Source organism: Dipodomys ordii, unplaced genomic scaffold, assembly GCF_000151885.1.
Source record: "Dipodomys ordii isolate 6190 unplaced genomic scaffold, Dord_2.0 Scaffold222, whole genome shotgun sequence".
Taxonomy (NCBI): domain Eukaryota; kingdom Metazoa; phylum Chordata; class Mammalia; order Rodentia; family Heteromyidae; genus Dipodomys; species Dipodomys ordii.
The window spans coordinates 862,232-885,163 of record NW_012267438.1 but is presented as its reverse complement, the minus strand read 5'-3'; the positions used below and the strand labels follow the sequence as shown (position 1 = coordinate 885,163).

The 22,932-nt window shown below is 39.7% G+C and overlaps 1 protein-coding gene across 1 annotated transcript in view; it reads left to right on the top strand.

Moving 5' to 3' along the window:
• The first annotated feature begins 2,618 nt into the window (after window positions 1-2,618).
• The window catches only part of Folh1b (folate hydrolase 1B), a 64,564-nt gene continuing 44,250 nt past the window's right edge, over window positions 2,619-22,932 (top strand). The window contains exons 1-4 of the mRNA XM_013035822.1: window positions 2,619-2,852; window positions 5,520-5,628; window positions 8,248-8,434; window positions 18,223-18,324. Coding sequence (XP_012891276.1) covers window positions 2,735-2,852; window positions 5,520-5,628; window positions 8,248-8,434; window positions 18,223-18,324 — 516 coding nt within the window. The 5' untranslated portion in view covers window positions 2,619-2,734. The remainder of the gene's footprint in view (window positions 2,853-5,519; window positions 5,629-8,247; window positions 8,435-18,222; window positions 18,325-22,932) is intronic.

Sequence of the window (22,932 nt, the reverse complement as noted above, 5' to 3'; positions counted from 1 at the left end):
TTCTATTATGTGCAACACTTTCATAGGGCTCTCTTTATCATTTCTGGTTCCCTCTATAGGTTGTACTACGAATACAAGTGATTTTTGTTTTTTGGTTGGTTGTGGAGCTTGAACTCTGGGCCTGGGTGCTGTCCCTGAGCTCTTCAGCTCAAGGTGAGTGCTCTAACACTTGATCCACAGCTCTACTTCTGGTTTTCTGGTGGTTAACTGGAGATAAGAGTTTCACAGACTAGCCAGGCGCCGGTGGCACATGCCTGTAACCCTAGCTACTCAGGAGGCTGAGATCTGAGGATCGCGGTCCAAAGCCAGCCTAGGCAGGAAAATTCGTGAGACTCTTATCTCCAATAAACTAGTAGAAAACCAGAAGTGGTGGTGTGGCTCAAGCGGAAGAGCGCTAACCTTGAGCTGAAGAACACAAGGACAGTGCCCAAGCCCAGAGTTCAAGCCCCATGACTGACAAAAAAAAAAAAGAGTTTCACAGACTTTCCTGCCCAGACTGGCTTGTCAAATACAAAGGATTTTATGAAGTGTATCATTATTCACTTCTTTTAGATATCACTATTATTAAATGTTCACAATGGGGACAGAATTGTGTGTGGTTGATTATTCAATAAAGATTGATTTCTTATTGTTTATGGGAATTCAGTCACAAGAAATAGAGAAGCCACATCTTGAAAGGTCAATTGAGAGTGTTTATTGGAGAGCCTGCAACTACAGGTAGACTCCAGTCTCAAAGCCCAGAATCAAACTTGAACAAAGTTTTAAAGACAACCACATGTTTGAGGTGGGGATCCAAGCCCAACAAAAACAGGTCATAGAGGGAAATTCTTAAAAGCAAGCAAAACAAGCCAAATAGGGAAATACTCAAGGGCAAGCATCTTCTGCAGCAAAGCTTTCTTGCAGCCAAACAACCTGACATCTATAATTCAAAGAAGAGATTTGTCTTACCTCTAGGCTTTTCCAAGCTAGGTGAAAAGCCCCCTTGACCCAACCCAATAAGGCACCAGGATGGCTGTGAGAGCAAGGAGATGTTAATTAGACCCAGCATCCTTATTTCATTATCAATTATGGAAAATTTGGCCAAACACAGATGAGATAAAAGTGAAACCTCTGCTTCCAAGAATTTTCAATATTATTCCTTTTAAAAAGTTTCATCAAAAACAAGTGCTGGAAAAAAAAATCTAGGGGCTGGGAATGTGGCTCAGTGGTAGAGCGCTTGCCTTGCATGCTTGAGGCCCTGGGTTCGATTCCTCAGCACCACATAAGCAAAAAGAAAAAAGCCGGAAGTGGCGCTGTGGCTCAAGTGGTAGAGCGCTAGCCTTGAGCTGAAGAGCTGAGGGACAGTGCCCAGGCCCAGAGTTCAGGCCCCACGACCCGACCCCCTCCCCCCCAAAAAAACCCAAAAACCAAGTGCTGGCCAGGATGCTGGTATGTATGTCTGTGTGTGTGTGTGTGTGTGTGTGTGTGTGTGTGTGTATTTGTGTGTGTTAGGAGAGCCACTATACATTGCTGGTGGGAATGTAAACTAGTGCAGTCATTATGGAAGTTACTACCAAGATCCTTCAAGAAAGGAAAGTTAGAACTACCCTATAGCCCTGCTATACCATGTAAAAGTCAACACACAATGGAGACACCTTTACACCCATGTTTAGAACAGCACTATTCACATAGTAAAACTATGGAATCAGATGGTGTGACTTATCCAAAAAGAAAAAAAATCATATCATTTTCAAGAAAATATCATTTTAAGGAAAATAATCTAGATTCATAAAATAAATACCATGATTTTCCCTCTCATGCACACAACTCTAAAGCTAAGAAAAGAACAGAAACAAAACCACAAAACAGCACACACACTTGAAATGAGGCCTTCAGGGGTGGGGACAAGAACAAGAACAAGGCCTGAGAGGGCCAAAGGAACTGGCAGAGGAAGCATATGATCAAAATACTTTGTGTGCACATATAAAGGACAGGTTGAAATCCGTTTGAAAATTTGTTAGGATGTTTAAAAAAACAGGGGTATGGCTAGTAAATATGATCAAAGTACATTATACGTGTGTACCTGTACAGAAATATTACAGTGAATCTTTTGTATAATTAATATTCACTAAAAATAACAACAGTTTCATTGCATAAATTCCCTGAATGCTTATAAGTAATGACAAGGTGATATGCTGACAAGTTTCTCTGACCCTTCACAAGGGCCGACACCGTTCCCCTTCCTCTCCCTCCTTCGGCTTGTATCCGTGCCGCAGAGTATTGTAAAATACTTTAGAGGATTTCAGAGCTGAAAAAAAAGTTCGTGAGAGAAGCTTGGTAGATATTTTTCTAAGCAGACGGAGGAGTCGGATTTGTTGGTTTAGAGGAATCCATAGGAAAGGCTACTAGCTTTTCCTGCTCTCACTAGTTTTTATCAAGAAAGTGCTGAAAGTTTTCAAGGGCAGGGGTTTTTGTTTGTTTGCTGTTTTGTTTTGTTTTTAGAGTCCCGAAGGAGAAAGGGGCCAGACTTCCTTCTCTCCAAGCCGACTTTGCCTCCCCTCGCTTGGATTGGTGCAGAGGAAAGCAGAAACACTTTGAGGGCGGAGACACTGAGGCTGCGCTCCGGGAGTGCACGGCGCCTGGGGAGGAGGTGGAGGCAGACTTTGGCCCCCGCCAGGGCTGCAGGCAGTTGGACGCTCCTGTGGGGTTGACTGAAGCAGCGAATGTGTAAGAGGCCTGAGACCCGCGCGTGAAGATGTGGAACCCACTTCAAGACCCCGACTCGGCGGGGGTCGCCGGGCACAGGCAGCGCTGGTTGTGTGCTGGGGCGCTGGCAGCCGCCGTCAGCCTCTTCATCCTTGGCTTCCTCCTCGGTAGGCGCAGCTTGCCAAACTTAACTTCGGGACCTCTCGTCATTCTGGGACTTAGGCCACGTTAGTGGAGTGAACGTGGGTGACGATTGGGGTAGGGGTGAAGCCGGGAGGAGTTGGGCGATTTAGGCTGAGGCTGGCGGCGTGACTGAGTTCTGGATCTAGTGCTTGCAAGGCACAAGTTAAGGAAAAGCGAACTGAAGTACCACGGACTGCAGCTCTGAGAAACCCTGCACCCCTATGGGCGGTGTCAGACCCGCAGAGCTGCTTCAGGCCGGCCTGGGAGCAGGGCCTTAGGGCGACTCTTAAATCTGTTTAGGATTTTTCTTTTTAATCTTGCTACACCTAGTGCTGCTTCTGGTGTTTGAGGGAATTCTGTGCATTCCTGCAAAGGGAGTGTTTACATCCCTCTGTCGTTAGGAGTTACCGACACTTTGGGAAACAGGTGCCTTACTGCAAAGCTCTCTTTGGATAGAGCCTTAGTTATCAGCACGCTGCTCACAGGTATCTGGTATTTCATGATTTATAGATTTCACCCAACTTCACCTGAAAACTTGGGCAGCACAGGCAAACTCAGACTCTAGCATTCTCGTTTTGATTCTGACACCACTTCTGAGAGATCTTGAAAAAGTTCCCAGAGACTTGACTGAAGCTTTTTCCCCTTTGTCTATGATGAGAAACACTGACAGGTATAAAGTGAGAAAATGAAGTAGCCAACTTGAATGCATGCTGAGCGTTTTGCTAATAAAGGGTATGCTTCTAACTGGTCTTGAATACAAAAGACCCGGCCTAAGGTATCACCAGGTATCACCTTTACTCTGAACTCTGTGATTTTGAATATCAGGGTGTGGTGAGGAAATCAATTCGGTTTCCTCAGATCCACTAGTTTGCTTTGTATCCTTGGAGTCTTAAAATACTTTCAGCCTTGGGGGTGGAGGAGTGAGGGCTAGCCCCTCACCCTTGTAATTCTAGCTACTGTTCAAGCTGAGATTGGAGGATCACAGAGACTTCAGGGAAGAAGCCAGAAGTGGAGCTGTGGCTCAAGTAGTAGAGTACATACTGAGCAGAAAGAGCTGATGGACATCAATACCCAGGTCCTCAGTTCAAAACAGAGAATGTTACCAAAAGGAAGGAGCGGGGAAAAGAAGAGAGAGACAGAGAGAGAGCACCTTTTTTTGGGGTGGGGGGTCCAGTCGTGGTGCCTGAACTCTGGGCCTGGGCGCTGTCCCTCAGCTCTTCAGCTCAAGGCTAGCGCTCTATCACTTGAGCCACAGCACCACTTCCGGCTTTTTTCTTTTTGCTTATGTGGTGCTGAGGAATCGAACCCAGGGCCTCAGGCGTGCAAGGCAAGCGCTCTACCACTGAGCCACCTTCCCAACCCCGGGAGAGAGACTTTTGAGCCAAATTATGCTCATAATTAAAATGATAGTAACCAGTTTAAGATTGTGCAGCTTGACTTATAAGAGTTCTTAATAAGGATTCATTTTAAATTGAATTTCTATTATTTCAATTGTAAAAGTTAGGAATTAGGACTTGGCAAGGTTATGGGGATCTCCTGTGTGTCCTAAAGAGAACCTTCTTCTTGGTATCAATGTTAATGGGATTCCATGGATTCATCCTGCTCAGTCTTCTTTACTCTGTTTCTTTCTGTCTTGGTATCTCTGCTCCCCATCACCTCTAGGTCTTTTTCCTTCTTCCTCAAGTTCAGTTTTTTTTTTTTAATCTCAAATCAAATACTGTATGTTCTTCCCTGATCCCATAGTTTAAGTCCTTTAGCTTTATGGACAGGTATAATGACAATTTCTTGTGTCCAATTGTATATTTTTTCACATGCATGTCTATATGCATATGTGTTTGTATATATGTGAGCACTAACTGGAAAGCTTCAGGAAATCTGTCTGGGTACTGAGTTTGTAACATTCTTTATTTCCCCCTCTAGATCCTATAATTTGTCTAAAAGTAAGCCTTTACCCATGTCCTTACTCCCTCAGAGTAAAGTCACTAGAAGAGTCTAAAGGTTCTAAACAATGTGGCTGGCCATTTCCTTCTGGATTTCTTGCAGAGATGGTGGATACATTGTAGTTTTACTGAAACTTTCTGAACTCAATCCTATTTAAATTGGAAATAGATAATCTCAGCAGAATTGTATAGCTTCAGAATCTGAGAAAATTAAATCTTGAGTTTTCTTTAATATTTTGAAATAATTTGTGTTTAAAATATGGGCACATCATATTCACTGTAAATATTTGTAAATGCTTATTTGGGTCACAGACAATCAGAGACAAATGAGAAAAATGATGTGGAAAGAAAGTAGACAGTCTCTACCCTTAACCTTCATTTCCAAAACATCTTGTTTATCTCCATTCATTGAAATATTAATGCCATGTTTAACTTGGGAACCAATTTTCTAATAGACCATTTCTTAAGATAACAACAACACATATTATTGAAATTTCACTAAAAATATACTGTAGTTGCTTTGCAATTTAAAAATCTGTTTGCATGATCCTTTTTCAGTGAAAGTAAGCAAGAAATATAAAACTTCAGAAAGCCTTGACTTCTGCCAAAAGTTGGCCATCTGTGTTTTAATATGGTTTTATATATAATAATGAAAAATGAGAGGTGTTTATGAGCTCAGATTTCATTCCTATGTTTGGTTGTATGTTACAGGGTGGTTTATAAAACCTTCCAATGAAGCTACTAGCATTATTCCTCCTCATGGCATGTGGAAGGCATTTTTGGATGAATTGAAAGCTGAGAACATCAAGACGTTCTTATAGTAAGCATATGTTTGTACATTTATTTGCACAGTTGACTGGAAAAAAAGTATTTATTTATTTTTTTTTTGTGGTTGGTTATGGAGCTTTAACTCTGGTCCTGGATGCTGTCCCTGATCTCCTCACTTCAAGGCAAGCACTTCTACCACTTGAGCCACAGCACTACTTCCAGTTTTCTGGAGATAAGAGTCTCACAGACTTTCGTGCCTGGACTGGCTTTGAATTGTGATCCTCAGATCTCAGCCTCCTGAGTAGCTAGGATTATAGGCATGAGCCAATAGCATCCAGTTGTATTGTTCTTTAAATTGTTTTTTGATTTAGTATTATAGCAGAAGAATTTTTTTTTTGGGGTCCAGTCATGGCCTGAACTCTGGGCCTGGGTGCTGTCCCTCAGCTCTTCAGCTCAAGGCTAGCGCTCTACCACTTGAGCCAGAGTGCCACTTACAGCTTTTTTCTTTTTGCTTATGTGATGTTGAGGAATCAGAATTTTTTATTTTTGGTCGGTTCTGGGGCTTGAACTCTGGGCCTGGGCACTGTCCCTCAGCTCTTCAGCTCAAGGTGAGCGCTCTACCACTTGAGCTACAGCGCCACTTCCATGCTGAGGAATCAAACCCAGGGCCTCAGGCATGCAAGGCAAGCACTCTACCACTGAGCCATGATTTAGTATTTTATATGCAGGAATTGGAATTTTTTAAAGAAAGTCTTATTTGTTATGACTTTTGTATCACATTCATGTGGGGATATATATTCTCAAGTGAACTTTATTTTATTGCAGAGGTGTTATTGATAGATGGATTCATTGTTGTACTGGGAAGTGAATCTAGAACCTTAAACATGCTTAGTTAGCACCCATCCACTGAGTTCCATCCATAGGCACCCATTACAAAGACTGTACATCAAGAGCAAGCTAACTTTTCTAGGACCAGCCAGGGCCCAGCTTCTCAGCTCTGCTGATACAGCCCAAAAGAAGCCACAGAAAATTTGTCACCAGGTATGTGTGTTGGTTCTGCTAACATTCTGAACACTGAAATTTGAACTTCATATGTTGATGTATCACAAAATATTATTCTTCTGTTTCTTCACTGATTTAAATATAAGAGCAATTCTTAACCTGTGGCTTGTATAACATCATGCTTAAGACCTGATTTGGCTGGAGAAACATTGTTTGCTGATGCATGCATTAGATGAAAATAGTATATTTTAGTTCTGAATATAAATGGACCATAAACTTGGACTGAATTAAGTTTGGATTTAATCTCTGCCAATCAATTGTAACAAAACTTTGGGTGGATATATAACCTTCTTCCCTTCTTTTATTCCCACATCTGTAAAATAAGGAAAAATACTGTTGTGATAGTAATGAAATTGGAGAGCATATATTTAGCAGATTTCAAAGACAAGCTCCCTTCTTTCTTTAAACTTCCTACATAGTAGAGCAAAGAGATAAATGAACAACTTTTTAAATATTGAGCTGAAGATGTAGCTCTATGGTAAACCACTGCATAGTGTCTGTAAGGCCCTGGGTATTTACAAAGCAATTAGAACAAAATACAAACCATTATTCATTTAGGTTTTAATACATGAAATTTCTCTCTTTTTAATTAGTTTAGTGCATATGTTGAAAGCTATTTGAAATCACTGAAGTGCACTGATGGCTCACACCTGTAATTCTAGTTACTCAGAAGCCTGAGATTTGAGAATTATGGTTCCCAGCTAGCCATGGGAAGAAAAGTCCACAAGACTCCATGTAACTAGCAAAAAGTCAGAGGTAAAAGTATGGCTCAAATGTTAGCAGGCCAGTGAAGTGAAAATAAGGGTCTGTGTTCAACCCCAGTTCTAACACAATGACAAAACTAGAAAAATATTTGAAGTTTTCTATTGAATGCAACTTTTAATTTGATGTAAAAGGATTGTTTAATATACATTATACATACATATATATATATAATAAATATGAATAACAATGTATTTATGTATAATATCTAATAAATAAATAAAATATATATATATACATTTGCAAAGAGGTAAGAGGTCCACATAGTCCAACAATCCACCTAAGTCTGTATTAATTACAACAGAATGAAACTGTGGAAAATAATTTGCTAAGGCACAGCTCAGTTTTTTGGAAGGGCCTTTCCAAGTCAGTGACTTTGAAGCTTGTATTTCTTTTCTTTCTTTCTTTTTTTTTCTTTTTCTTTTTCTTTTTTTGCTAGTCATAGAGCTTGAACTCAGGGCCTGGGTACTGTCCCTGAGTTTTTTTGTTTGTTTGTTTGTTTTGCGGAGGCTAGTGCTCTACCACTTGAGCCACAGCTCCACTTCAGTCTTTTCTGGTGATTAATTGGAGGTAAGAGTCTCAGGGGCTTTCCTGCGTGGGCTGGCTTTGAACCATGATCCTCAGATCTCAGCCTCCTGAGTTGCCAGGATTGCAGGCGTGAGCCATTAGCCCCCCAGCTTGAAGCTTGTATTTCTTTACTTTTCAGAAAATCCCTTCTCTCCCTCTAGCTCTTATCCTACTATTAGCATGCATGAAAGGCAAAATGAAAGGGGAAGTTTTGTTTTGTTGCTTATTTTGTTGCTGTCTCTACCTTAATTATTAACTACTTTCAATTTTTGTCCAACAGTAATTTTACACGGATACCACATTTAGCAGGGACAGAACAAAACTTTGAGCTTGCAAAGCAAATTCAGTCCCAGTGGAAAGACTTTGGCTTGGATTCTGTGGAGTTAGCTCATTATGATGTCCTGTTGTCCTACCCAAACAAGACTCATCCCAACTATGTCTCAGTCATTGATGAAGAGGAAAATGAGGTAACAACAAAATATAAAAGAAAAACATCCCTTCCCAATCTATTCTTTCAGATATGTCAACAAACCTCTTAAGATTTTTAAATTTAATTTACTATGATTTTGGAAAGATTCTTAGAAATTAAATGCTTGGTTATTGTTGCTAATTTTTATTTTCAGTTTTATATATCAGTATCAAATATAGTATCTTTGTAAGATGCTCTGTAGCTAAGAGATACAGTTGGTGGATTTAAGCTCTAAAAACACTAAATAAGTCCTCCCACACCCAGTGTGCACTTTGAGTGTTTTCATTGTTTTTAATGATATGTTTCCAATTGATCTTAACTAAATGTCTGTCAAATAATGAATGGCTGTGTCTCAAAAGACCTTGTGCTTGGATCTCTGCCAAGAGCTTGTTTGTGAACATTTGGAGGGAAACATAATTTGGAGAAAAAGTCCATAAAATGGAATTTGAAATATGGCTGGGTGTTAGTGGCTTATGCCTATAATCCTAGCTACTCTGGAGGCTGTGATCTGAGGATCAGGGCTTGAAGTCAGCCCAGGCATAAAAGTCCATGAGACTCTCATCTCCACCAAAATGCTAGAAGTGAAGCTGTGGCTCAAGTGGCAGAGCAAAAAAGCTCATCTTCTGGGACTGGAACTCAAACCCCAGGATAGCACTACACACACACAAACACATACACACACACACACACACACACACACACACACACACACACACACACACAACCCAGGATAGCACTACACACACACACACAAACACACACACAAACACAGTTAGCATACACACAAAAACACAACTTAACTCTTCATTCCTAGTTAGCTAGCTACATAATGCAATGTAGCCCTGTTCAAACCAGATAGCTTCCTACCGTCTTTTTGTTACTAAGCTTTCTAAATTGTAGATAGCTGCAAACATAATAAATATAAGTTAACTCTTTGAAGCTATGTATAATTTTGGGGGTATAATCATGGAACTGATATCAGTAATTTAGATATTACTTTTTAATATATGTCATTGACCTTTTCTTATTGATAATGTATCAGTCTTTCTTGATAATTAATATATTGTTACATTTTACAGTCATTGGTATGATATTAAAGTAAATTGGCACAGTTTTATGGTGTAATTTGCTTCCCCTCTCTCTTTCCCCTTCCCGTTTTCTAGGCAATCACTATTCAACTATGATCAGATTCTTTTTTTTCTTTTCCTGATTCCAGGGTTTGTACTCAGGGCTTTATCCTCACTCATATTGCTTGTTAATGGTTGGGGCTATACCACTTGAGCCACACCCTCAGTCCAGCTTTTACTTGGTTATTTTTGGAGATTGGGTCATGCACTTTTCACTCTTTCTTCTTTCTTTCTTTCTTTCTTCTCTTTTCTTTTCTTTCTTTCTTTTTGTTGTTATTTATTATTATTTGAGCTCAGGGTTTGGGTGCTGTTCCTGAGTTTTTTTTCCACAAGGCTAGTGCTCTACCACTTTGTATCACAACTCTACTTCTGATTTTCTGGTAGCTAAATGGACTTTCCTGTCCAGGATGGTTTTGAACCAGCCTCCTGAGTAGCTAGGTTTATAGGTATAAACCACAAGCTCCTGGCATCATAGACTTTTCTTCCTGGGCTGACTTTGTACTTTCATCCTCTACCTCTCAGCCTCTTGAGTAGTTATAATCACTGACACAAGCCTCTGGCACCTAGCATGTATTGTTTTGATATTTATTTCAATTTCAATTACAATCAAAGACCTCTTTATATTACTTTTGCTTCAAATTCAAGCATTAGGAACATTATTACAATTCAGCTCCACGTTTATCCTTCTACCTCAACCACCAATATTCTCTCACTTTCTCCCATGTTCCAGTGCAATTTGGTATGTTTAACAGCTGAGTTTGGTAGCTAGCCTTCTCTTAAACCACATAGTGAAGTTCTCCTTCCCCCAAGCAATAAGTAGTTTATAAATTTTATCAGAAATCCTGTATTCTTCTTGTATTCAAGTACACTGTTTTACCTTTTTTATGCAGAGATAATATACCATAGAGACTGAATGATATATTGTTATTGAAGACCAAAAACGCTATCTGGATTCTTACATCCAGCTACATAAGAATTCAGAAAACTGGGGCTGGGAAGGTGGATCAGTGGTAGAGTGCTTGCCTTGCATGCATGAGGCCCTGGGTTCGATTCTTCAGCACCACATAAGCAAAAAGAAAAAAGCCAAAGTGGCGCTGTGGCTCATGTGGTAGAGTGCTAGCCTTGAGCTGAAGAGCTGAGGGACAGCATCCAGGCCCAGAGTTCAGGCCCCATGACCGGACCCCCCCCCCTAAAAAAAAAGAAAAAAATCATTAAAAAAAAAGAATTCAGAAAACTTGCACTTAGTAAAAGTAATTGTAAAATTCATCAGGAGAATTAAGATAATATTTTTATAAAGAGGAAGATTGTCTTCAAAAGCGAGTAATGATGCATTGGGGGGAAGCAATCCCCTATATATACATATATATATATATATATATATATTTTTTTTTTTTTTTTTTGTCATTAGTGAGGCTTGAACTCTGGGCGTGGGCTCTGTCCCTGCGCTGTTAGCTCAAGGCCAGTGATCTACCTCTTGAGCCACAACAGCACTTCCAGTTTTCTAGTGGTTTTTATTGGAGATCAGAGTCTTAATGGACTTTTCTGCCCAGGCTGGCTTTGAACTGTGATCCTCAGATCTCAGCCTCCTGAGTAGCTAGGATTACAGGCGTGAGCCATGGGCAACTGGCCCCCAAAATATTTTTAACAGAGTATTATTGTGGCACCAGGATAGTGCCCTTCTAATCTTAGCTACTAAGGGATTACCTAAGGATTTTAGTTCAAAACTATCCCAGGCAGGAAATTCCATGAGACTATTATCTCCAGTTACCTAGCAAAAAGACCTAAGTGGAGCTGTGGAGCATGCTTTTAGTTTCTTGTTTGTTCTTACCTGCCTGTTTCCATTCTGGAACAAAAGCTTATTTACATAAAAACTCCTTTCTTATCTTTTCTAGTTTATGCTTCTTTTCATCTGTTTGTCTCTTATTTCCTGTTTCCCCTTTGCCTGTCTAGCTACAGCTACAGATTTTATACAAACTTTTGCTGACACTTGCATTTTTCAAATTGCCTTTATACTCCTGCCCCATCCTTTGGTCTTTCCTGAGTCTAAGAATTACAAAGTGTTACAGAGTGACTAAGATTAGGAAATTTCCAAAGGACCTTGAGCAGCAAACTATCTCAGTAAAAGCAGGAGTAAGGAGGGAAGGAGAGAAAAGACAGTAACCATGTAATTACAGATTAGGTACAAACAGCATATTGATTTCTAACTGGAGACACAGGAGAGAGAGGTGGAGGAAGCCTTCACTCTTGTGCAAGTTTTGTAAAGTAATCCAGAATGAAAGAGAAACAACAGATATTTCAGGAAATTTTAGGCCCAAGGTTTGAACTTCTGGGCTTGCCCCAACACCAAATAAAAGACCAATAATTTTTTTTTGTTTGTTTTGGTTCTAGTTGTGGGCCTGAACTCCAGCCCTGGGCACTGTCCCTCAGCTCTTCAGCTCAAGGCTAGTGCTCTACCACTTGAGCCACAGTGCCACTTCCGGCTTTTTGTTTCTGCTTATGTGTTGCTGAGGATCGAACCCAGGGCCTCATGCATGCAGGGCAAACGCTCTACCACTGAGCCACCTTCCCAGCCCAAGATCAATAATGTTGAAAGTCAAAGAAAGGAAGTTTATTCCTTGATGTGGGTAGTTATAAGAAAACACTTCATGGGGCTGGGAAGGTGGCTCAGTGGTAGAGCGCTTGCCTTGCATGCTTGAGGCCCTGGGTTCGATTTCTGAGCACCACATAAGCAAAAAGAAAAAAAGCCGGAAGTGGCGCTGTGGCTCAAGTGGTAGAGCATTAGCCTTGAGCTGAAGAGCTGAGGGACAGTGCCCAAGCCCCAGAGTTCAGGCCCACGATTGGACCCCCCCCCCAAAAAAAAGAAAACACTTCATATACTTGGGATAGACATTTTTCTCAGGTTTCCATTGCAGGAAGAGTTGGGGTAAGAGGCATGAGGTATGCATGAACAGCCTCAGTTAGTGTGCTCCACAGTTATAGACAGCCCTGCCCCTCACTGACTTGAGAGTGGTCAGCTGAGATCTTGTTTCAGTGAGTCATGGATGCTTGGGGTCTATGATGGCTGCAAACTGTCTGCTAGAGAGAATGACTGAGGGCCAAGGGCATTAAAACAAAAGAGGCTGATTGAGATGCCCAGAATTTATCCCACTTTTATCTAATTCGCAGGCCCAAGTAAAGAATTGATGCCCATAGCAAAAGCAATTCCTTAATATGGTTACAGAAAGACCACTCCTCTAATAGGGGTTGTGCTCCTGAATAGGAATTTTTCTTGAGTCTCGTGGCTTGGCTTGTCAAAATACATTGCTGTATTTAGGTCATCAAGTCCAGAGGGCCAGAAAGTTCTGAGTCTCATGAGTGAATGAATTTAAGGACAGACATAGAGGAGCGGGTTTATTAATGCAAAGCAAAGTGAAAGCAAAGCAAAAGTACACTCTCCAGATGGGAGAGTAGGCAGGCTTAAGAGAAATTTTGCGTCAAGAGTTCCAAGTTTTCAAGCTGTCACTGTAGCCCTCAGATATGGGGGTGGTCAATCCTGGCAAAGCAGGCTGTGAGTCCCTATCTCCCCCACACCTTGGGTGAGGGGAGATTTGGGCATTGACTGGTCAGACTTGGGCATTTATTCTCTGTAGCTTCTATGGTCTGCAGGTTACCAAGACCCTGTTGTATGCCACAGACTAGTCTGCCAATGTCAGCACTCCACGTGGTGATTCCTCATCAGTCTCCAGGCCATGGATTCTCTGCCACTGGGTTTCCTGATGTCCTGCCTAGCCCTTGCATTATACATTGTCTCTTAGATCACAAATAGTGAGTACAATTTGTAAACCAAAATTGTTTAGTTGTACTCAGAATACATAATTTGAGGCTACAAGTAGGTTAATGATCTAATGCTGGCATATACTCAACATTTGATAAAGTCAGCCAAAAATGTCATTTCTTTGGTAAAAATACTTTTCCTGTTTGTTAAAGTAACTCATTAAGTTGATGAGAAAAAACTTGTTATTGGTCACTAGTGCTGTAGTGCTCACTAATGCTCCTTTTCAGGAGGCCTCACAAGTGAGAGCACCACATGGATTATCTTACCATTCAGCCTTAGAATTCAGACGAGTGTGCATCCTATATGGATCACAACAAAGAAGGTAAATTTGGAAGATTGTTGTCATAGCTGATTTCATTTGATTTGTGGTACTGTCAGCCTCAAGAGGGAAGAACCAATGCTCTACATGGTGTTATAAAATGTCATTCTTTTTTGTTGTTAGTGGTGGTGGTGGAGCTTGAACTCTGGGCCTGGGCACTGTCTCTCAGCTCTTCAGCTCAAGGCAAGCACCCTACCACTTGAGCCACAGCCCCACTTCTGGTTTTCTGGTGGTTAATGGAGATAAGAGTCTCATGGTCTTTCCTGCCCAGGATGGCTTTGAACCATGGTCCTCAGATCTCATCTCCCTGAGTAGCTAGGATTACAGGTGTGAGCCACTGGCATTCAGCTAAACCATCTCATTCTATCCCCAGCGTTTTGGTTCTGGCCAAGACCTAAGACACAATGTTGAAAGGAAGCAGTGATGGTTGATAGTCTTGACTATCCTTCTGGCCTGGTAGGGAATGACTTTTATATTCCACCATTACTGTTGACATATTTTGTCATCTTTATCAGATTAACTTAACTCACTACTTTCCCAAGTTTACTAAGACTTTTAGCTATGGCTTTATGTCAGAATTTTTTTGAGAGGGTGTGCAGTCTTGCAGCTTGAACTCAGGGCCTGGGTAATGTTCTGAGCTTCTTGGGCTCAAGGCTAGCATTCTACACCTTGATTCACAATACCACTTCCAGATCCTTCTGAGTAGTTTATTGAAGATAAGAGTCGGACTTTCCTGTCTGGGCTGGCTTCAATGCATGATCCTCAGATCTCAGACTCCTGAGTAGCTAGGATTACAGAGGCGTGAGCCAGTGGTGCCCAGTTTCAGATTTTATCAACAGTTTAAACATAAGAATGTTGGCTTTCTTTATTGAGTTTATGATAAAATTGATATTCCAATGTTAATGTGATCTTATATTTCAGCAACTTCTAATACTAGTAGTAGTGATTTGAACTCATATCCATGCATATCCAGCTTATAAGCATAACAAGTTTGGTATTTTGTTTTTCAGTTTGCTTGCTGAATTATAATTTGTAAGCTATATCAGTCTTTCAAAATGAGTTGTTTTTAAAATCTTGTGAAAAAAGTTTTGTTATATTTAATTGGTCTTTATGTAATCTTCCCAACTGAAGAAAAAGAAGTTGGGGATTAGCCCTTTATTTCTGGAGGAAAATAAAGATTTAGTTTTTTTAAATGGCTTTAGCTTTTTATTGTCATATGCTATATTTTTATTTTTGTATTGTTATTAAGGCATTGAATAAATGGGTTACAATTCCTTAAGTCAGGTAATGATTATAATATTTCTTAGACAATGTCACCCCTTCGTCTGCTTTTCCACATTTTCCCCCTTTTGTCCCTGCCTCCAAGTTGCATAGTACATTTTTACATAATGTGTATTGAATACATTGACTGTATTTGCTCACTTTTCCTTCCTCCATTTCTGTGCCTTCCTGTGACCCCTAAAGAAGAAAACAACAACAACAACAAAACAGTAACAAATACCACCACCAACAAAAAGACCCCATGCTTCCAATTCTTGCAATTAGTGTTGATAAATAGTACTCCTGATGATCACAGAGTTACATGTTTTGGTTGCTCCCTAAGTATATCCTCCTTTAAGCTGCTTGTGTGTCTGTAAATGCATGTACAGTTGTATTTTATATCTAGTTTCCACATGTGAGAGAAAACATGCACCATTTTCCTCTCTGCTTGGCTTACCTCATTTAACATGATTTGCTCTAGGCCTATTCATATCCCTGCAAATGACATAATTTGGCTATTGCGAATAGTGCATCAGTGAACATGGATGTGCAAGTGTGTTATGATTTTTTAAAATATATGTTACTAAGTTTTAAGCAAGATAGATAGATGTGAGGAGAGGGAAACTATAAATAGTGACTATTAAATGACCCAAACTCAAAAGTTTTTTGTTTTTGTTTTTTGCCAGTCCTGGGGCTTGAACTCAGGGCCTAGGCTCTGTCCCTGAGCGTCTTTTGCTCAAGGCTAGCGCTCTACCACTAGACTGACAAGAGATGAATTTGGTTGAAGTAGTTTGTTTGCAAGTATGAAAATAGAATGGTGAAACTGTTGAAGTGAAATGATTGTTTTAAGAAGGGGAGTGAGTTAGGGGAGAATCATAAAGCAAGATTGATCAGAATATTGGAAATGTTACAGTGAGACCTCCCTTATAAAACTAAGGTGTGTAATAAAAAACAAACAAAACACTACCACCAAAAACAACAATAACAGCAACAAAAAAACAACAGAAAACAAACCCAGAACCAGGAAATAAAAACTGACAAAACCAGAGCTGGGAGGTCCTGTCCCATCATCTCTTCTTGATGTTGAGTTACAAGAACAAGAAAAAATAAAGAAGCTATTCTATCTGCACCTCCCTTTTCCTTTGAGATAGTACCAAACTCCAGAGTTTCTTTAATCAGTAGAGACAGAAAACTGGAGGGCTTCTCTGATAGATGCCAGTCCTGAAACTCATTGCTTGTCCCTGTATTTTTGCATAGGAATAGAGAAGATGTGATATTTTAGAGTAATAAACAGCACCAATCTTGGCAAGCTTGAGTAATAGGCCTGCCTTAAGCCTGTAGTTTCTTATGCTTAGGTGTCTTAGACAACACAAAGATGTACATTGCCCTAGACCAGAGCATGTGAACACCCCAGGTAAGAACAAGCATTTTGAGTCTTCCTTTGTGAGAAACACAACATGTTTCACCTGTTTTCTATTTCTTCCTACTATACCCTATTTTACTGAAATAAGTCTTGGTTGAACTTCTGCCTGTGAGACTCTGCTTGTTTCCATTTGAAATGCTTTTCATGGCTGTTCACAGGACTCTGTGATCTTCATAGAACCTGGGAAGCTGAAAGAATTGACCTTTCCTGTCTCCAGCAACAGGATTTCATAAATTCTTTTTTTTGGGGGGGGGTCCGGTCGTGGGCCTGAACTCTGGGCCTGGGCGCTGTCCCTCAGCTGTTCAGCTCAAGGCTAGCGCTCTACCACTTGAGCCACAATGCCACTTCTGGCTTTTTTTTTTCTGCTTATGTGGTGCTGAGGAATCTAACCCAGGGCCTCATGCATGCAAGGCAAGCGCTCTACCACTGAGCCACCTTCCCAGCCCTGGATTTCATAAATTCTTTAAATTTTATTTGTCTATGTTATTGAAACTCCCCAAATTATAGTCTTTTTTACCTGTTTAAATTGGTGCAGCATCTATTCATTTCTAGTAATAGCCTGTTTTTTGTGTTTTGACTAATTTTTTTCCTTATTGATCTCAAAAGGAATTTGTCAAATCTCCTTCAAGCCATACCACTTTCAGTGACTTAGGGACCACCCTTACACTCCATCTCATAGCTTCCACCTACATCCAATAGCACCACCCTGAGACCCAAGGCACAGACATTTGGGAGGCATTCCATACTACATTATAACACCTTTCATCACTGCCTGTCAGAAGGACTCCAGTGCTCTTGTCTTTTTTGTTTCTGAGTATTCTTACTTTTTATTTTTATTTATAATTTGTTTTTTATTTTTATTTATAATTTGTTTTGTTAAAGTGAATATAATATTTAATTTGCTTCTAAGAAATCATCCTAGCTTAGTAGTTAAGTGACTACAGACACTATGTACTTTCCATATTTTGGGATCACACTTTTGCTTACTTTATTTACTCAAGACTAATGAGTCACAGCTTCATTTATGGTCTTTTATTGGCTAATTGGACATAAGAGTCTCAAGGACTTTTCTGCTGCTCTCTCTGAACTGGGGTCCTTAGATTTCACCCTTTTGAGGGGCTAGAATGACAGGTAAGAGCCACTGAATCCCAGTGATGAGCAACAAATTTTTAAATTTTTTTTGTTTGCTTTCTTCAGGCAAGGTCTTCCTGTGTAGCCCAGGCTGGCTTTGAACTCACTGCCTTGTTCTCCCAAGTGCTGGGATTATTAAGTACAGTGTCACCATGCAAAGCCAAGATTTTTACATTTTTCTTTAGGGCAGTATATTACCCTCCAAATTGAAAGCTCAGACAATTATCTCAGAAAACTGATGATGTTAACTTATTTCTAAGTTTCAGTGAAGCAAACATGCAGTTAGGCTTTTATTTATACCAAATACAGATGTATTCCACTTTTGAAAACTATTATTAAATATAAGGTTAAAAAATAAGGAGAAATGTTTTTAAGGCAAAAATACATATGCAATTTTTCCTTTGTTTGGGAAAATCTTCTCTTTCCTGAACTCACTCATTTTGAGTTACTCAGAAAGTTTCTGTAATACTTAGTTGTTTACTGGTTTTAGTTCCTGTTTGTTTGTTTGGCTCTCTTTCCCTAACTGAGGTCAGGGTATGAATTCATTCAGTTTATGTGTTTTTCACATCCCCAGCATTGTGCTGAGAATCTAGCTGGTATTATCAAAATAATAAAACACACTCACTGACAGTAGAGACGATATACATCTTTTCTTGATTGTAGTACTTAAGTTTAATTGATTTATTTTTTATTCTTATTTTCACTTCATTAGGTTTTCAACACATCCTTATCGGAACCGCCTCCTCCAGGGTATGAACATGTCTCAGATGTTGTTCCTCCTTTCAGTGCCTTCTCTCCACAAGGAACACCCCAGGTACTAAACTACAGGAGCCCTCCTGCCCAGGCACCTGCAGGCAAAAATTAAAGTATCCTAAAAGGAGTTTTGACAGCATCCTAATTTACCCTTTTTGCATGTTTAAGAAACGTGGGTGCCAGTGGTTCATACCTGTAATCTTAGCTACTCAGGAAGATGAGATCTGAGGATTATGGTTCTAAGCCAGCCCAGCCAGGAAGTTTATGAGACTCTTTAGCTCCAATTAATCAGAAAAACCAGAAATGGAGCTGTGGCTCAAGTGGTAGAGCACTAGCCTTGAGCAAAAGAATCTGAGTCAACTCTCAGGCCCAGAGTTCAAGCCCTAGGACTATCATAAAGAAAAAAAACCCACAAATAATAGATAAGAGTGTTTTCTTTTGGCTATCTGAAATGTATCTCCAATGAACAGTTAATATTATATTTAAAATTGGCATGTATTTAGGATGCTTGCAATCATTGCAGTTATTTCACCATTGAAATTAGGGAATGTGAGAGTTGTAAATAAAGAGATAATATGTCTCAGACTGAAAGCTAACCAAAGCTACTTAGCCTCATTCTGTAGGTTAGGCACACTAGTGTCAAGGTGAGGTTCTTAATGTAATATGCTTACTTTTTACAACATATTTCATTTTTCTTTTCCATCCCATTCCTGTACTCATGGCTCAAGTCCATACATCCACTGTGATATATGTCCTCGGGTGTGTGTGTGTGTGTATCCTTCAAAATACACAGTTTTGTTTTTGTTTTTGATATACTTTAAATTCACATTAACGGAATTGATTTATTATTATTTCCAGTTAAGGAAGAGTTCTTTTCACAATGTGTTAGTTTATGTCATAGTAGTTTTTTAGTTTTCACTGTTGCATATTTCATCATATGTGCACCACAAGTAAGTCACCTCTTCTCTTAGTAACACATAATTTGTCTGTAAATACCCTTTATTGGGATGAAGGCCCCATTAAAGTGCTAGTATGTGTCCAGACACAGTCCAGGAGAGTTCCTGTGTGCACAGTAAACCAGGAATGGTACGGTGGAATTGCAAGAAACATCTCATTTCCCAGTATCAGCCTGTAGTAGCTGTATCCCAACTTCAGTATGTGAGTCTTGCTCTTTGTGCATATGTGTGTGTGTGTGTGTGTGTGTGTGTGTGTGTGTGTGTGTGTGTGTGTGTGTTTGCTGATCCTGGGGCTTAAGTTCAGAACCTTGGTGCTGTCCCCAAGCTTTTGTGATTAAGGCTAGCACTCTACCACCTGAGTTACAGCTCCACTTGCAGCTTTTTTTTTTTTTTTTGTAGTTAATTGGAGCTAAAAGTCTCATGGATTTTGCTGTCCAGGCTGGCTTTGAACAATGATCCTCAGATCTCAGGCTCCTAAGTATCTAGGATAACAATGCTAGCCATCTTCCTGAATACTGATATAAACATTTCAAATTATATCACAAGATTTTATTGCTTATCCAGCTGATAGGTTACTTTAAACATTTTTTTCAGCTGATAGGTTACTTTAAACATTTTTTTTTAAACTTGTCAGTCATGGGACTTGAACTCAGAGCCTGGGTGCTATCTCTCAGCTCTTTTGTTCAAGGCTAACACTCTACTATTTTGAGCCACGGTACCACTTCCATTTTTCTGGTGGTTAATTGGACATTAGCGTTTCACAGACTTTCCTGCCCAGGGTGGTTTCAAACCTTGATCCTCAGATCTGAGCCTCCTGAGTAGCTACGATTATAGGCATGAGCCTCCAGCACCCCAGCTAATACATGGTTTTTAAAATTTGTTTTGATTCACATATCTCTGATCACAAATAAGGTTACTCATCTATAAACATACATGCTGATTAAACTACTCTAGGTTTCACTTTGTGAAATGATTAATTATAATGTTTCTTTTTCCTATGGAATTTCTGATCATTTTGTTAAATTGCATGGGTTCATACAGGACCCCTTTGTACAACTACGTAAAGTGTGTATGTGTGTCCATATATATATATCACAAAATATAATATAGAATATATGATATATGTATGCAAACAATGTGTATAAAATATGATTAAAATATCTTCACTTAAAATCATTAATATTACCATAGTAGATAGTAGAGTATAAGTATATATGGACAAATAATATATAATAGCAGGGCATATAAACAAGAGTTTAAAATTGCTATGCAACGTAAAATACACTTTAAAAATCTTATTAACTGTTCTGCATGCAAAGTCATAGATACTCAGGAGGCAGAGTACAGGAGGATCACATTTTCATCCTAGTCCAAACAAAATTTATCAAAACCATATACCAAACTGGGTGCCAGTTGTCTTTCTTTCTTTTTTGTTTTTTTTTGTTTTTGTTTTTGGTTGGTCATGGAGCTTGAACTCTGGGCCTGGGTGCTGTCCCTCGGCTCTTCAGCTCAAGGGTAGTGCTCTACCACTTGAGCCACAGTGCCACTTCTGGTTTTCTGAGTGGTTTATTGAAGATAAGAGTCTCACGGACTTTCCTGCCCAGACTGGCTTTGAACTGCGATCCTCAACCCCTTGAGTAGCGAGTATGACAGGCATGAGCCACCAAAGCCAGGCCACCAGTTGTCTTATACCTGTAATCCTAGCTACTCAAGTGTTAGAGATTTGAGAACTGTGTTTCTGATCTAGACCGGGCAAACAAATTTCAGATATTCTTATCTCCAATTAACCACTGAAAAGCCAGATGTAGAAGTGTAACTCAGGTAGTAGTGTCTCAGCTCTGAGCAAAAGAAAGCTAAATGAGAGCAGGAGTCCCTGAGTTTAAGCCCAGTACCTGAGTGTAAAAAATAAAATAAAATAAAGGGTCCATATTTCAAAGAAAAGTCTGGGCATTATGGTGCATGCTTGTCATCTTGGCTTCAGTAGGAGGATCATGGTCCTAGGCCCCTGTACAAGAAATAAATGGCCCTAGAGAAACAATAAATAAAGCAAGCGCTAAAGGAGAAACATGGGGCATGGCTCGAGTAATAGAGTACTTGGATAGTAAGCTCAAGACTCAGAATTTAAACCCCTGTAACAACAAAACATGAGTATGAACCAGCTGAAGAACACTGAAATATATTGAGCAGTGAAAATATGAATGAAGAAACAGATTCTAGCTGAGCATACTGGCCAGTATCTATAATCACAACTACTTAGAAGGTAGAGGCAGGAGTATCACAAGTTCAACAGTAGCCTGGGCAAAGTTAGTGATATCCTCTTTCATAAACAAAATAAAAAGCAAAAGAGCTGGGGACATGTTTCAAGCTCTCTCTCTCTCTCTCTCTCTCTCTCTCTCTCTCTCACACACACATACATACATACACATACACACAAACACATACACAACAGAGTTAGGATATTAAGATGTTATAAAGAAGTACATTTTACTCTGATTGGTCTAAATGATTTTGCATGACATTTAAATTCAACAAAGTAGTTTTGAACTTTGGTGTAACTGAGCAGCATAGAAATCATTATCATTTATTTTTCTTTCAAGATGCTTCTCCCAGATTAATGACCAACTAGGAGGCACAAGTTATTCTGTATGGGATTCCTGTTCCTATTCCAATGTCAGATGAGTGGGTTAACTGGTGTGCCATAATAAGTCATTTGAAACCCAGCTTGAGGCAAATTGGCAATTTGATAATATCTATAATCATACTTATCAACGGATTCTCAAACTTTAGTGTGTGATAATTTGGAGAAATTATAGAATAGAGATTCTAGTTCCTACCCTCTGAATTTTAGCAGGCTTGGGATAAACTTGAGATTTGTGGGTGTGTGTTCTTTGTTTATTTTCAATGTCGAGGTTTGAACCAGGATCTGTACTTGCTGGGTGAACACTCTCACTTGAACCATACCAAAGCCCTTATTGTGTTTGTTATTTTAATAATGGTGCTGAATATAGGCCTGGGTCAGCCTGTATCATGTCCCTCCCATTTATGCTTCCTGAATAGCTGGGATAACAATATATACCACCCAGTTTAGCTTTGTATTGGTTGCAATGGAATCTCACTAACTTTTTTTCTAGTCTGACCTTGAACTGAAGTCCTGCTGATGTCTGCTTCTCAAATAGCTTAGATTACAGACATGAGCTATAACACCTAACCTTGAGGTATTTAAAAACTAAGGTCCTCAGTGATTGTGCTTCTGCAAATTCAAAGGCCATTCTTAAAGAACCACTCCCATTCCCATCCAGTTTAAACTATACTAACAAGGACAGAAAAATGTAAACCTGAAAGAAATGGGGAAAATGTAACCCAGTAGTCAGAATTGTATTTATTCACAGTCATAGAACAATGGCACAGTGTATGCTACACAAGAAGGCCCTTGTTTCTAAACAAAGCTTGTATTTAAGAAATGCTGAGAGAGCATAAACTGTTGTTTTTGTTTTCATTTGTAAAGCTTATAGTCAGTTTTAAACTAGTATCTTCTTCTCCCATACCTTCTCTATCATAGCTTTTTTTGTGTATGTGTGAGGATTAGCAGTGATAGTTTCCACTTAGGGGGCTGGGAAGGTGGCTCAGTGGTAGAGTGCTTGCCTTTGCATGCCTGAAGCCCTGGGTTCGATTCCTCAGCACCACATAAGCAAAAAGAAAAAAGCCAGAAGTGG